The sequence below is a fragment of the Hyperolius riggenbachi genome, chromosome 3 (assembly GCF_040937935.1).
Source record: "Hyperolius riggenbachi isolate aHypRig1 chromosome 3, aHypRig1.pri, whole genome shotgun sequence".
Taxonomy (NCBI): Eukaryota; Metazoa; Chordata; class Amphibia; order Anura; family Hyperoliidae; genus Hyperolius; species Hyperolius riggenbachi.
Genome location: NC_090648.1, coordinates 219,607,080 through 219,619,109, shown reverse-complemented (window position 1 = coordinate 219,619,109; position 12,030 = coordinate 219,607,080). Strand labels below are relative to the sequence as shown.

Genomic DNA, 12,030 nt, shown 5'->3' with positions numbered 1-12,030 from the left:
TTATTACATGAAGCAGGTACAGAATTTTTTTTTTTATTTCACCTCGTAAGTCCCTTAAGCTTTCTATAAGTAAATAATGACAGTGCCCTTTTTAATCAAGAAATTCCATTGTAAAAAATCTGTATGAAGAAACTGAATAAGTCAAGTGGATCCAATTTTACTTCATGACACATACCATGTGAAAGAACAGAAAAAGAAACATTTCTTACCATAGTTTTCCCAACTTGATACAGCTCATGACTGTGACCAATCCTCCAGAAGAATTCCTGGATACGTTGTCGGTTCGGAGTAACATTTCTTGGCAACAATACTGAAAACTGATTTATAAAGTCCTAGAAAAAAAAGGAAGAGTTTTAACCTCTTGAGGACTGCAGGGCTAAACCCCCCCTAGTGACCAGGCCATTTTTTTGTAAAATTGGCCACTGCAGCTTTAAGGCCAAGCTGCAGGGCCGCACAACACAGCACACAAGTGATTCTCCCCCCTATTCTCCCCACCAACAGAGCTCTCTGTTGGTGGGGTCTGATCGCTCCCCCCATGTTTATTTTTTTTTATAAATATTAGTGTTGCCTTTTTTTTTTTTTTTTAAAAACCCTATTTCTTTAAATACCCTCCCCCCAGCCAGCCAATCATAGCGATCAGCTCTCATAGGCTTCACCCTATGAGAGCCGATCGCTCTCTTGTCCCCCAGGGGGACAGCCGTGTCACACGGCTGTCCCCAGTGCAGCGCTTCTGCTGATCGCAGCGCTGCACCATGTAAATAGACGGCGATCACGCCGTCTAACAGTCTCCCGAGCTGCAATAGCCGCTCGGAGACAGAAGGCGGGGCGGAGCTCCGCCCACCAAGCAGGAGATGCGCGCGCATCCTGCGCGCGATCTCTCCTGCAAAACAGAGCCCCAGGACTTTACGCCATTCGGCGTTAGGCGGTCCTGGGGCTGCCGCCTATCGGCGTGACGCGGTCGGCAAGAGGTTAAATTATTTCTGTGATCCAACCTAAATTGTCCAAATGCTAGCAGAAATAAGAGACTGGTGAAATGTCAAAATAAGCTTAACCTCCCTAGCGTTCTGGACGAGCTAGGCTCGTCCAGAGACGCCGGAGGCCACCACTCAGGCCCTGCTGGGCCAATTTGAATTTTTTTTTTTTGAAACACGCAGCTAGCACTTTGCTAGCTGTGTGTTTCTCCGATCCCCGCCGATCCGCCGCGTAATAGGGCCCCCCTCATAACCCGTGCGCTGCCTGGCCAATCAGTGCCAGGCAGCGCTGAGGGGTGGATCGGGACTCCCTATGACGTCACGTCGATTACGTCATTCCGTTCGTCGCCATGGCAACGGGGAAAGCCCATCAAGGAAATCTTGTTCAGAATGGGATTTTCTGACGGGCATAGGTGCCGGCGGCGATCGGAAGGGTGGGTGGGATTCGGCTGGGAGGGGGGTATTATGTAGCTAGCGCTAGGCCAGCTACATGATTAAAAAAAAATTAGGTGTAAAAAACCATGCGCAGCCGTGCGGCTGCGCATAATTAAAATGCCCAGCAGGTTAATGGGGTGTTTTGGATTTTGTATTGGAGTTTGATGGATAGCCTAGTTTGGATGCCAATGAGTACAGTTTTACTTTATGTGACCTGCATACTTTACTGTTTGTTAACAAAATAAGCCTTCAATTGCCACTTAACACCGATATTTACTCACTCCACTGTTACCCATAATTTTTTTTCTAGATTAGTCTACTGACATGTAACTGAAATTATTGCACAATTTAGGCCCAGGCTATCTGAAAGATATGTTGCAGTGGTAAAAATGCCCCTTCCACCACAAAACCTCATATTAGCAAACATGTTGCGCAACTGGATTCTGTGGGAGAAAAGCGTTTAAAAAAAAACTGACTTGTTAAACACACACACATAAAGTATGAAAAACAGGAAAGATGGTGATTGCTCACACTGAACTGCTCTCACTCTAACCTGAAAGGGATATTTGCAGCTATAACCAGACTGACGAATTCGGACAGTTTCCAGCATTCCTGTGTATCGCAGTTGTCTTAGCACCAATGAATCATTAAATCGCAAAGGCACCTGTAAAGCAAAGCAGGCTTTACATAAGTAAAGATAAATACAGTTCTGAGGCCAATGTAATAGTCAATAAGCGTTGAGCAAAACAATTAATATAGCTTGCGGTGAATCAGCGCTTAAATATGGGCTGCCAATTTAAACAATTACCATTTGTATGTCCATGTTGTAAAAAGCAAATGTGAGCAGCAGACTTGCTCTACATGCAGTTGATTCAAACAGTCTTTACCTAATGCTGAATACACACGGTGCATTCGCGCACTCGATTTCCCGCACGATTCGTTTATTTCCAACATGTCCGATTTGGATTTCGATGGATCGTTAGGTCGATTCGGCATACTTTGCATGCGAATCGACCTAACGATCCATCGAAATCCAAATCGGACATGTTGGAAATAAACGAATCGACGGGAATCGAGCGGGCGAACGCACCGTGTGTATCCAGCATAAGGAAAACTAATAGAGTTCTCAAAGTTTGTTAATCATAACTAATGCTTACACGCAGGTTCCACTCTTCTTTGCACACAGAGCAAATATAGGCATTGTAACCAAGTATAACCTGACTCAATTGCTTCCAGCTCGATGGATCTCCAGCTATAAATTATCTTGCATTTTAGTATATTACCTTTTCTGCATTGGAGCGGATGCATTTCACAAAATAAGGTTCTGCCTGGCCTAGAGTTTCCATTAGTTTGTTTAAGGATGCCTGGAACAGGAACAAAAAAAGCAAACAATTGTCAAGTCATATAATGTCTAAACAGATTGTGGGAGAAGGAAGATCATTAATGAAATACTGAGCCACACCTGGAACTGGGCACTGATACTTGGTGGCTTTTTCTTCTTGTGCAGATGCAGCAGAGACTTGGTGATGCGATCATGCAGTGTAAGGTTGGAAAGGTGTTTTAGAGATCTCACATCTAACAAGTGCTGTAACAAGATCAAGAAAACACATTTAGCTTTCACACACAAACAAGTCAAATTCCTAATAATATATTATTTTAGACAAAAGTTTAAAATTGGTATAAGAGAGAGTCTGATCAACATCAAAAGGAAGTAATAATTATCAATTGCTGAACCCACGGAAACAGACAGGAAGTGTTTCTCTCACCTTAGGGAGGGCTGGTTTGGACTTGGTGTTCCTGTTCCGCCTGGAAGAGGTATTTAATAAATGCAGTGTAAAGTTAATTCAATCAACAGCCCATAAACTTGCATATTCAAAGGTGTTTTGCTTGTATTTTTGTTTTTATTAATAATTAAACAATTACTATTATAATAACATGTTAATATGTAACAGAAACATAACATGCTTGCACAAATATTCATTTTCCTAAAATGGCAAAAAAGTAAACAAATTTGTAGGACACACTTGCGGCCTCAGTTTAGTAGATGTCTAGATAGCATTTAGCAGGTATTACAAAGTCTTGCCAAAAGCTCAGATAGGCTTAAATATAAATAAATTAGCCTATAACACAAATGCAAGTTACCACTTTAGTCAGCAAAAATGTAGAAATCGGCAACAACCCACTGAATGCAAAGCCAAGCCGCCTAAATGCTTTCAAGAGATAAATATGCGAACAACACCAGCGACTTGCCTTTCCCTTGCTGAAAGCTGGGGCTTACCAGACACTAATTCAACAGCCTGTTGAAACAATGCCAACAATGTGTTTCCTACATATTATCATCATTAGTGTTTTCTCTGCATAACACTCCAGCAGATGTAGATTTCTTTCCAGAGGACCTAAAACTACTTATTGGTCATGGCAGTGGGGCTTCCTATATGTTCTATGCACTGCAACTACAAACTCTTTCTTACATAAGTATGCCATGAGCTCTCTCCAGAAGCTTGCTGTCACTACTACTGTTCTGGTTGGAGCTGGGGGAGCTGATGAAGATTCCACCACCTTCCATGTAGGAACCAGATGATGACAGTCTGCTCTGTCTGCATGACGTCCAGTTTAGGTCCCTAAAACAAAAGCAGAACATGAAAGGAGAAAACAATTAAACAACTAAGTTTTGAATAAGTGCTTATGTTAAATATAACATTTTGCTAAATATTACTTACAAAATTAAAGTGTTATTTTATGTAAAGATATGCACTTCTTTACCTAAAGCTATTACTATTAAAGAATCTTGGTACGGACACGAGAGTACAATATGTATCTGAGAGGTAATTCACTGCACTTGCATGGCTGAATTTTACGCTTTCTTAGTATATGGGCAGATTCAGGGACGATTCTACCTCTCCTTGCATTCCACCCTATGCAAATGCATTATATCTGAGAATAAGAAAAAAAACAAATCGACTCCACTTTAATGCCCCATGTTTGTCTTAGAAAAGCACGAGTATGTTCTGCACATCTGCTAGTGAGCTGCCACCCACTCCAGAAAATGTGTAAACCGGCCCTTATCACAGGCACAACAGATAACAGGCTGAGAAAGTTGTGCAGTACCTACAGTTAAATCCAGCAGTATATCTGTCTAGCCTGAACATTTTTACAGGAGCATCGCCCTTATCAAAACTCAATATGAAAATATAGAGCATTTTCCCACACTGGTGTTGAATGATTGAAATACCCAGATATCCTGACTACCAAGCTTTACCCAGAGCAGTTTCTAGGCTAAAGTTCACCCAGGGCGAGGGTGTAAAAATTGCGCCCCCCCCCCCCCCCAGGACTCGCGAATCCATACTACAAACCAAGTATAGGTAAGTCTCAGGTATGGGTGCCCCAGTATTGGTAGCCAGGCATAGGTGTCGCCAGTATAGTTAGCCAGCTGCAGGTACCCCCAGAATAGATAGCTAGCTGTAGGTGCTCCTAGTGTAGGATAGAATATACTGAATGAGATAAAGAAAGAAACGGGAAAACACCGGGAGCCCGATCTGGTGTATTATCTCACGTGCAGCTTAGGTTAAGCGTTAGGCAATGATCAATTATACTCACAAGGCTGGGTTGCATAAAAGGCAACCACTGTATTTCGCGTGTGGGAAAGTACCGTCCCCACTCGGCCTTGCGTAGAGGGTTCTCCGGTCGCAGCTCCTTCGAAAAAGGTTACACCTGCCAAGGTGTGTCCCCTGATCCACAGGGGAATTACTGGTAAAAGAACATGAGGAGGCGCCCTGGAGGGTACTCTTTTTTTAAAAAGTTGCACAGGTTCGACCAATTAGACAAATGTTCAATCAAATGGATGAATGTAAACTCGCCAAATTTGTCTCTGATAAATCGTTAGTTTGTTATTGATTACTATATATATCCTAGTCGGTATTAAACCGTTTCCACTAGATATGAGTATAAATATATGGGTGGATCCTACCTGAAATAAGTAGTCAGTCCCATAAGGTATAGTACAGAACTTTAATAAGGCACTTCGGAAATTGACAACGCGTTTCGCGGCCACAACCGCTTCATCAGGTCGTGTACTGTGCCTTTAAAATAAAATAAAATAGACAGGGCACTGAGACATAGAACAACATCTCCATAGTACATAACAATAATCAGAAACAACTGTATCACAATTACAGTACCTACATATCCAAACACATAGTAATCACACAAATATGTATAAAATAGTCTAAAAAATAAAATACAAATCAAATTAAAAACTTAAGCCTTGTCTTTCCTATTACTAATTAGGTGCATATAGCTGTGGTAGTAGTATTGTACCTTTATACTTGCTACGTTTAAGGTCTTTCTGCTCTAGCTGCTTATAAAACATGTATTTACAAAGATTATATGGGTAATAAATGGAAAAGACGGATATGTGGAAGAAGCAGCATTAAGCCCTTCTAAGAGACAGCGGAAAGGAAACAGTTCTGTAAGCTAACGCTGCACATATCTAGTTGGTAATGGTAAGTGCTCTTAATGTATGGTAGTGGTACATTGCGGAGTTGTGGGGGGTTAAGGATGATTGAGGCATATAAAATCCGCATAGGTGCTATGTGACTTTCCCCCTTGTTGGGAGGGATACGTGTGGCAAAGAGTGTAATGTATAAATTGCTTACCGAAAGTAAGAGTATCCTCTGCTCGGCGCCCATGAGCGCTGCTGATGCTGTTTCCTGTTTAAATGAGACACTCGGGCACGGAAGTCCGTGCTCGTATGGCGTATGGGCGTGTCCGGCTACGTCATCGCGCCTCTTGCTTAGGGAGCGCAGCCAGGCGTCTAGTGATCAAATCGCCTTGGATATGGGCACCAGGGTCCACGCTGGACGCTAGAACGGCGGCCATTTTGTCGTGGACTTTCCTGGTTAAATGTGGCTGCCATATTTCAGTGGTCTGGGTTATCCAGACTAATACAGTTGGAAATACGTGTTGCCATTACCGAAAGTGACAGCGCCATCTAGCTACCAAGATAGGAAGTAATAGTGCTTTGTGTCTCCCTTAGGGAAAACCATAGTTGGAAAATATAGGAACAACATATAGAAAATATGAGAACCTCTATGAGATATTCATAAGGAAGTATACTTTAGGGAAGTGTGCTTTAGAGAATATATATTACTACAATATTTAAGAGTTCGATAAAACAATATGTGTAAAAAATATTACATATAAATATTACGTATAAAACCTCAGTTATGTCCCATATGTGTATACAAACGAGATTACTAGGATAAGAAATGCAATATCAGAGGTAGGTATAGTGACTAATGTAGTACAGAAGCTTATTAGAGACCCATGCATAACCTCCATTAGAAAGGGCCATATTTCCTATGGGTCTGTGTACAGCTAAGTTTATTAGGAAGAGGACAGGGCTGGCAGGGGAAGGGGAGGAAGGGGGGGGGGAAAGAAGGGGGGGAAACTAGAGAGATCGGGGAGGAGGGAGGGGACTGGGGAGGTGTGTGTGTGGGGGGGGGGGGAGGGCGCAAGGGAAAGGTGTAGGTAGGGAGGGGAGGGGGCCCACAAGAAGGGGGGGGGGGAAAAAAGGGGGTTAGTGGGAGGGGGGAAGGAAGAGGGAGGGAAGGGGAGGGATACTGAATTTATATATAGAGGTGTATCTCAATTTCAGGAGAATAAGCAGTCGATAGTATGCCTTGGCTTGTAGGCCGAGGCTACAACCCTATTTAAAACAACATATAAAATAGAGAACATTACTGGTAGAGTCAGTTGTACCAGCCTATAACAATTTTGATATCCCCCATCTCAAGTTCATCAGAAAAATAAATTAATGTATGGTTGGATATACAATGTACAGCTATCCCTAAAGTCAGTTGTACAAGCTTATAACAATTTGGATATCCCCTGTCTCAAGTTCATCAAAAAATACAATAGTGTATAGTTTAGTATATGGTGTATAGCTTTCCCTACATGCTGAGAAAAAGTGTAGCATAAACTGCAGATCTGACTGGGGGAGCGTTGAGCCAACAGGATAGGTTGTCTTTCCACCAAGGGATGTATATCAGAGTAGTGACATAGGTGCAACATCCCGGGCGAGACCCTATTCTAAGGTTTGTAGGGGGTATCCGCTTCTCACGATTCCTCTAGGAGACCAGGGGAAGGGGGGGAAATGGGGGGGGGGGGGTTTGTCTAAGGGATCCAATTGGACCACCTATCAGCACTGGCGGTCATACTGTGGTGAGTAATCCCCCAGAGAGCAGTCAGGTTCCCCAGGACCAGATCACTACTTAGGGTGCTGTATTCGGATGGCTTCTTCCAAAGTATATCTATCCAAGGGGACCTGTCTGGCTAGAAGAAATAATAATAACTGCTAGATCCCAGTGAGAAGTGTGTATAATCTTATTAGAATCAGGGTGACCTTCCCCTGAATTCGTTTATCAATCTGGACTTTACAGGTTATGCTCGAGGCAAATATTTAATCCCTCAGGTTGTAGAGTACCTAGTTTAAAAATCCAGAACATTTCTCTGTTTCTTAATTTATTCGTTCTGTTCCGTATGGACTCGGAAATATGTTCAATTGGACAGATTTTAGTCCCTTCTATCTGTTGGTTGTGATGCAATTTATAGTGTCTGGACAATCCGTGTTTTAGATAACCATTGGCTATGTTCCGTCTGTGTTGTCCCATTCTTGTGCGGACCTGCTGCGTGGTCCGGCCAACATATTGTAGGCCACAGGGGCAGGTTATCAGATATATCACGAAGCTTGTTGAGCAATCCATATCGTATTTAATAGTATGCACTTCTCCTGTTACTTTGGACTTGAATTCCGAGACATTCTCGTCCATTAATTTACAGCACAGACACTTGGGTTTAAGACAGCTTGTAGTACTGTTTTGATGGCTTTCAGATCTTTCGCTAGTCCGCTCCTGTGGTGTCTCTTTTAGGAGACTGGGTGCTAGTCTGTTTTTCAGGGTTCTTGCCCTTCTGTAGACACATCTGGGTTTGTTGGCCAGGTCCATCTTCAGCATCGGGTCTCCTCGTAATAGGGGCCAGTGTTTATTTAAGATTTTTGCTATTGAATCGTGTTGGTTTGAATATCGAGTAATGAAGTTAGCATCTTTCTTATCTTTTTTCTGTCCCTCTCCCGGTTTCTTGGTTTGTAGTAGCCTATCTCTCTCGGTGGATCTCGCCTTTTTTCTAGCTTCCTCGACCAATTTCTTTGGAAAACTCTTCTCCTGGAATTTCTTTGTCAGGATTTTCGATTGGATATCGAAAGATTTCAGATCGCTACAATTCTTTCTTATCCTGAGGAACTGTCCGTATGGTATGTTCTTTCTCCATGGTTTATGGTGGGCACTTTTGTAATCTATATATGAATTCGCGTCAACGCTTTTAAAGTAGTTTTTGGATTTGATTCGATTATCTTCGTGATATAACGTTAAATCTAGGTATTCTATTTCTTCTTTACTGGAATTGGATGTAAAACTGATTCCCCAGTCATTATCATTCAGATATTCATGGAATTTTTCTATGGATCTAGAGTCCCGTTCCCATATAAGGAATAGGTCGTCAATATACCTTTTATATATGACGATGTTGGATTCGAACGGATTCCCTTGTATTAATAATAATTCTTCTAGATGCCCCATGGTGAGGTTCGCGTAGCTGGGCGCAAAACTAGCCCCCATCGCTGTTCCCCGTCTCTGAAGGTAACACGTATCTTGGAATCTGAAACTATTATGGGTAAGTATGAAATTGATAGCCTGAATTATGAAGTATTTCTGTTTGATGGGTAGTTTGGGGTCTTGGTTTACATAATGCCATATTGCTCTTAGTCCTATATGGTGATGAATATTGGAGTACAAAGCCGAAACGTCTAACGTCAGCCAATAATAGCCCTTTTTCCATTTGATGTTCTTCAGTTCGTTAAGCAAGTGTGTAGAGTCTTTCAGGTAAGATGGAAGATTTCTCACATATGGTTGGAGGTGAAGGTCTATCAGTTCGGAGAGGTGGGATGTGACAGAATCTATCCCGGCTATGATGGGTCGGCCTGGTGGATTGGTAACAGACTTGTGTATTTTCGGAAGGTGATAGAAGTGTGCTTGAACTGGGTCTTGTATCCATACGTAATCCCTTTCGGTTTTTGTTATTATTCTTTCATCGAGGGCCCATTTTAGTAGGGATTTCAAAACCTCTGCGTGGTCCTTAGTCGGGTCTTCCTGCAGTATCTCATAATAATCTCTATCGTCCAGTATTCTTTTGGCTTCCTTAATATAATCGTCTCGATTCATGATTACTATCCCACCGCCTTTGTCTGCGGCTTTAATAACTATGTTTCTGTTGGCCTCTAATCCCTTGATGGCTTTTTCCTCAATTCTGGTCAGGTTACGCTTCCCTCCTTGGGTTTCTAAATTCCTGAAATCTTCCATCACCCCCTTGTAGAATGCCTCTATATAGGGGCCCTTGTGTGTAGTGGGGTAGAATTTAGACGGATTTTTCAAATCGGTGTAGATGTATCTCTCCAGTGCTAATTCTTCTTGGTCAACATAGATGATTGCCGTTTGGTCCTCAGAGTTTGTTACCAGGGGGCTTTCGTTTTTGTCCCTAGTTGCTCTTAGTTTCTGCAATGTTCTGTTGTGGAAGTACCTCTTTAGGGTTAGTTTCCGTACGAAACTGTTGAGATCCACAAACAGTTCGTAGAGGTTGGATGGTTTTGCCGGGCAGAATGAGAGTCCCTTCGAGAGGACCCTTTCTTCTATAGAGCTAAGTTTATATTTAGACAGATTGAAAATATTTCTGTATTGCTGGTCTCTTAGATTTCCTTCCTGTTCTAGATTGATTTTTTTATGTTTGCCCTTTTTGCCGCCTCGTCTGCCTCTCTTCCTGGGCTTTGGGCCGGTCTCTTCTGTGCTCTTATGGGGGACGAGATGGTCAGTGGGGCGGTAAAGCTCAGAGGGTTCATCATTCTTGGTTTCAATGGTGGTGTTTCGCCCATTACCGTGGGTAGCTCTAAAAAAGACAGAGAGGATGTGCCACCCGTGGAATATGACTCGGAACTGCTTATGGGTTCTTGACTGGGACTGAAGAAATCCGTGATATTTCTTTCTGCCTGTATCCTTCTCGGCAACCTGGAGGTCTTCTGGTCCTTCTGTTTTCTCCATGCTTTATCTTGGACTTGGTCCTTCCCAGTCTTGTTATTTAAATCTTTTGATTTGCTGTTGTGTTGGGAGGCCTCTGGTACTTCTGATAAGGTGTCGTCATGAATACTAAGTTCTAATAGTTCCCTGTCACATGAGGAATCGGAGAGGGGTCCTGGTATCTGTGATATCCTACTGATTGGTGGAGTGGCCAGAGGTGTGCTGAAGATTTCTGTGTCTTCTTCTACTGCTATTGCTTCTTCTTCTGGGCCCCTTTCTTCTAGTGTCCCCTTCTTCCCCCCGGAGTTGGAACCCAATGGCTCTATGACTGGTATTGGCCTTCTGCTGACTTGTTCTTGAGATCTAATTCTCTGTACTGGATCCTTCATTGTAAGTTTGTGGCGTCTCGGAGTATGTTGGCTACCCTCTTCCGGTTTTCCTTCTGTCGGGGATATCTCTCTAGAGCCATGTGCTACTTTTCCTTGTTCGAACTTCCTAACCGTAGGCCTGTGTTCTTTGTTCGGCGGATGATGTCTCGTGGTTTCTGGCTCTATTGTGTTATCATTCTGTTTGACTTCCATGTGTGGTCCTACTCTGGGTTTAGTTCTCATATTACGCTGTTGATTGTTTAGATAGAGATTCCTATCCCTATTTAGTTTACCTACTTTCCCTTCTGTGATTCCCACCTCAAATCTCCTCAGCTTGTTTAAAAGAATATGGGAGAAGGATTTGTACTGGTCTGTATTGGCAAATTCTGCCAATTCAAGCCTTAAACTCAGAATTTGGGGTTGTAGTTCGGATACTATACTTTTTCGTTTCGCTATTATACGCTCCATTTTTCCTTTGGAGCAGCTCTCTAGATAGTTATACCAATCTTCCGTGAAGATGGCATCATCTGGAAAGGGAGATTCTGTCATGTCCCTGAGACCCCCTGGAGAGATCTTTTCCTCAATAAAGGTGGCCTGCATCTCTATATCTGCTGCATTAAAAAATTCCGTTTTCAGCAATTTCTCTAGAGCGAAAAAAAGCGGGCTAAGATCAGGAGTTGCCTGCTCATTAGTGGCACCTTCCTTCTGTTCAATCTCTGGGTTTTGATGGTCGTGCCTAAAGTTACATCTTTTGAACTGTTCAAAAAGTCTAATCCGTTGAAGTCCTCTTTCATCTAGTAGGTCCATCCTACCGAGGGTATGACTGAGTGTTTCTAGAAAGTGTCTTTCTTTCTCTCTCTCTCTCTCTCTCTTAATGGTCTTCTACCGATGATGATTCCCGTTGACGGATGTAACACCTGGTTGCTCCGTTGGTCCAAATATACTGAATGAGATAAAGAAAGAAACGGGAAAACACCGGGAGCCCGATCTGGTGTATTATCTCACGTGCAGCTTAGGTTAAGCGTTAGGCAATGATCAATTATACTCACAAGGGATTACGTATGGATACAAGACCCAGTTCAAGCACACTTCTATCACCTTCCGAAAATACACAAGTCTGTTACCAATCCACCA

At 42.7% G+C, this 12,030-nt stretch overlaps 1 protein-coding gene across 1 annotated transcript in view; it reads right to left on the bottom strand.

The window, feature by feature from the left end:
- MYO9A (myosin IXA) overlaps window positions 1–12,030 on the bottom strand; it is a 215,917-nt gene that overhangs the window by 68,941 nt on the left and 134,946 nt on the right. Inside the window, exons 17-22 of the mRNA XM_068273609.1 lie at window positions 3,878–4,027; window positions 3,173–3,212; window positions 2,869–2,991; window positions 2,690–2,770; window positions 1,960–2,070; window positions 210–332 (exon numbers count right to left, since the gene is read on the bottom strand). Of these exons, the coding sequence (XP_068129710.1) occupies window positions 210–332; window positions 1,960–2,070; window positions 2,690–2,770; window positions 2,869–2,991; window positions 3,173–3,212; window positions 3,878–4,027 (628 nt within the window). The remainder of the gene's footprint in view (window positions 1–209; window positions 333–1,959; window positions 2,071–2,689; window positions 2,771–2,868; window positions 2,992–3,172; window positions 3,213–3,877; window positions 4,028–12,030) is intronic.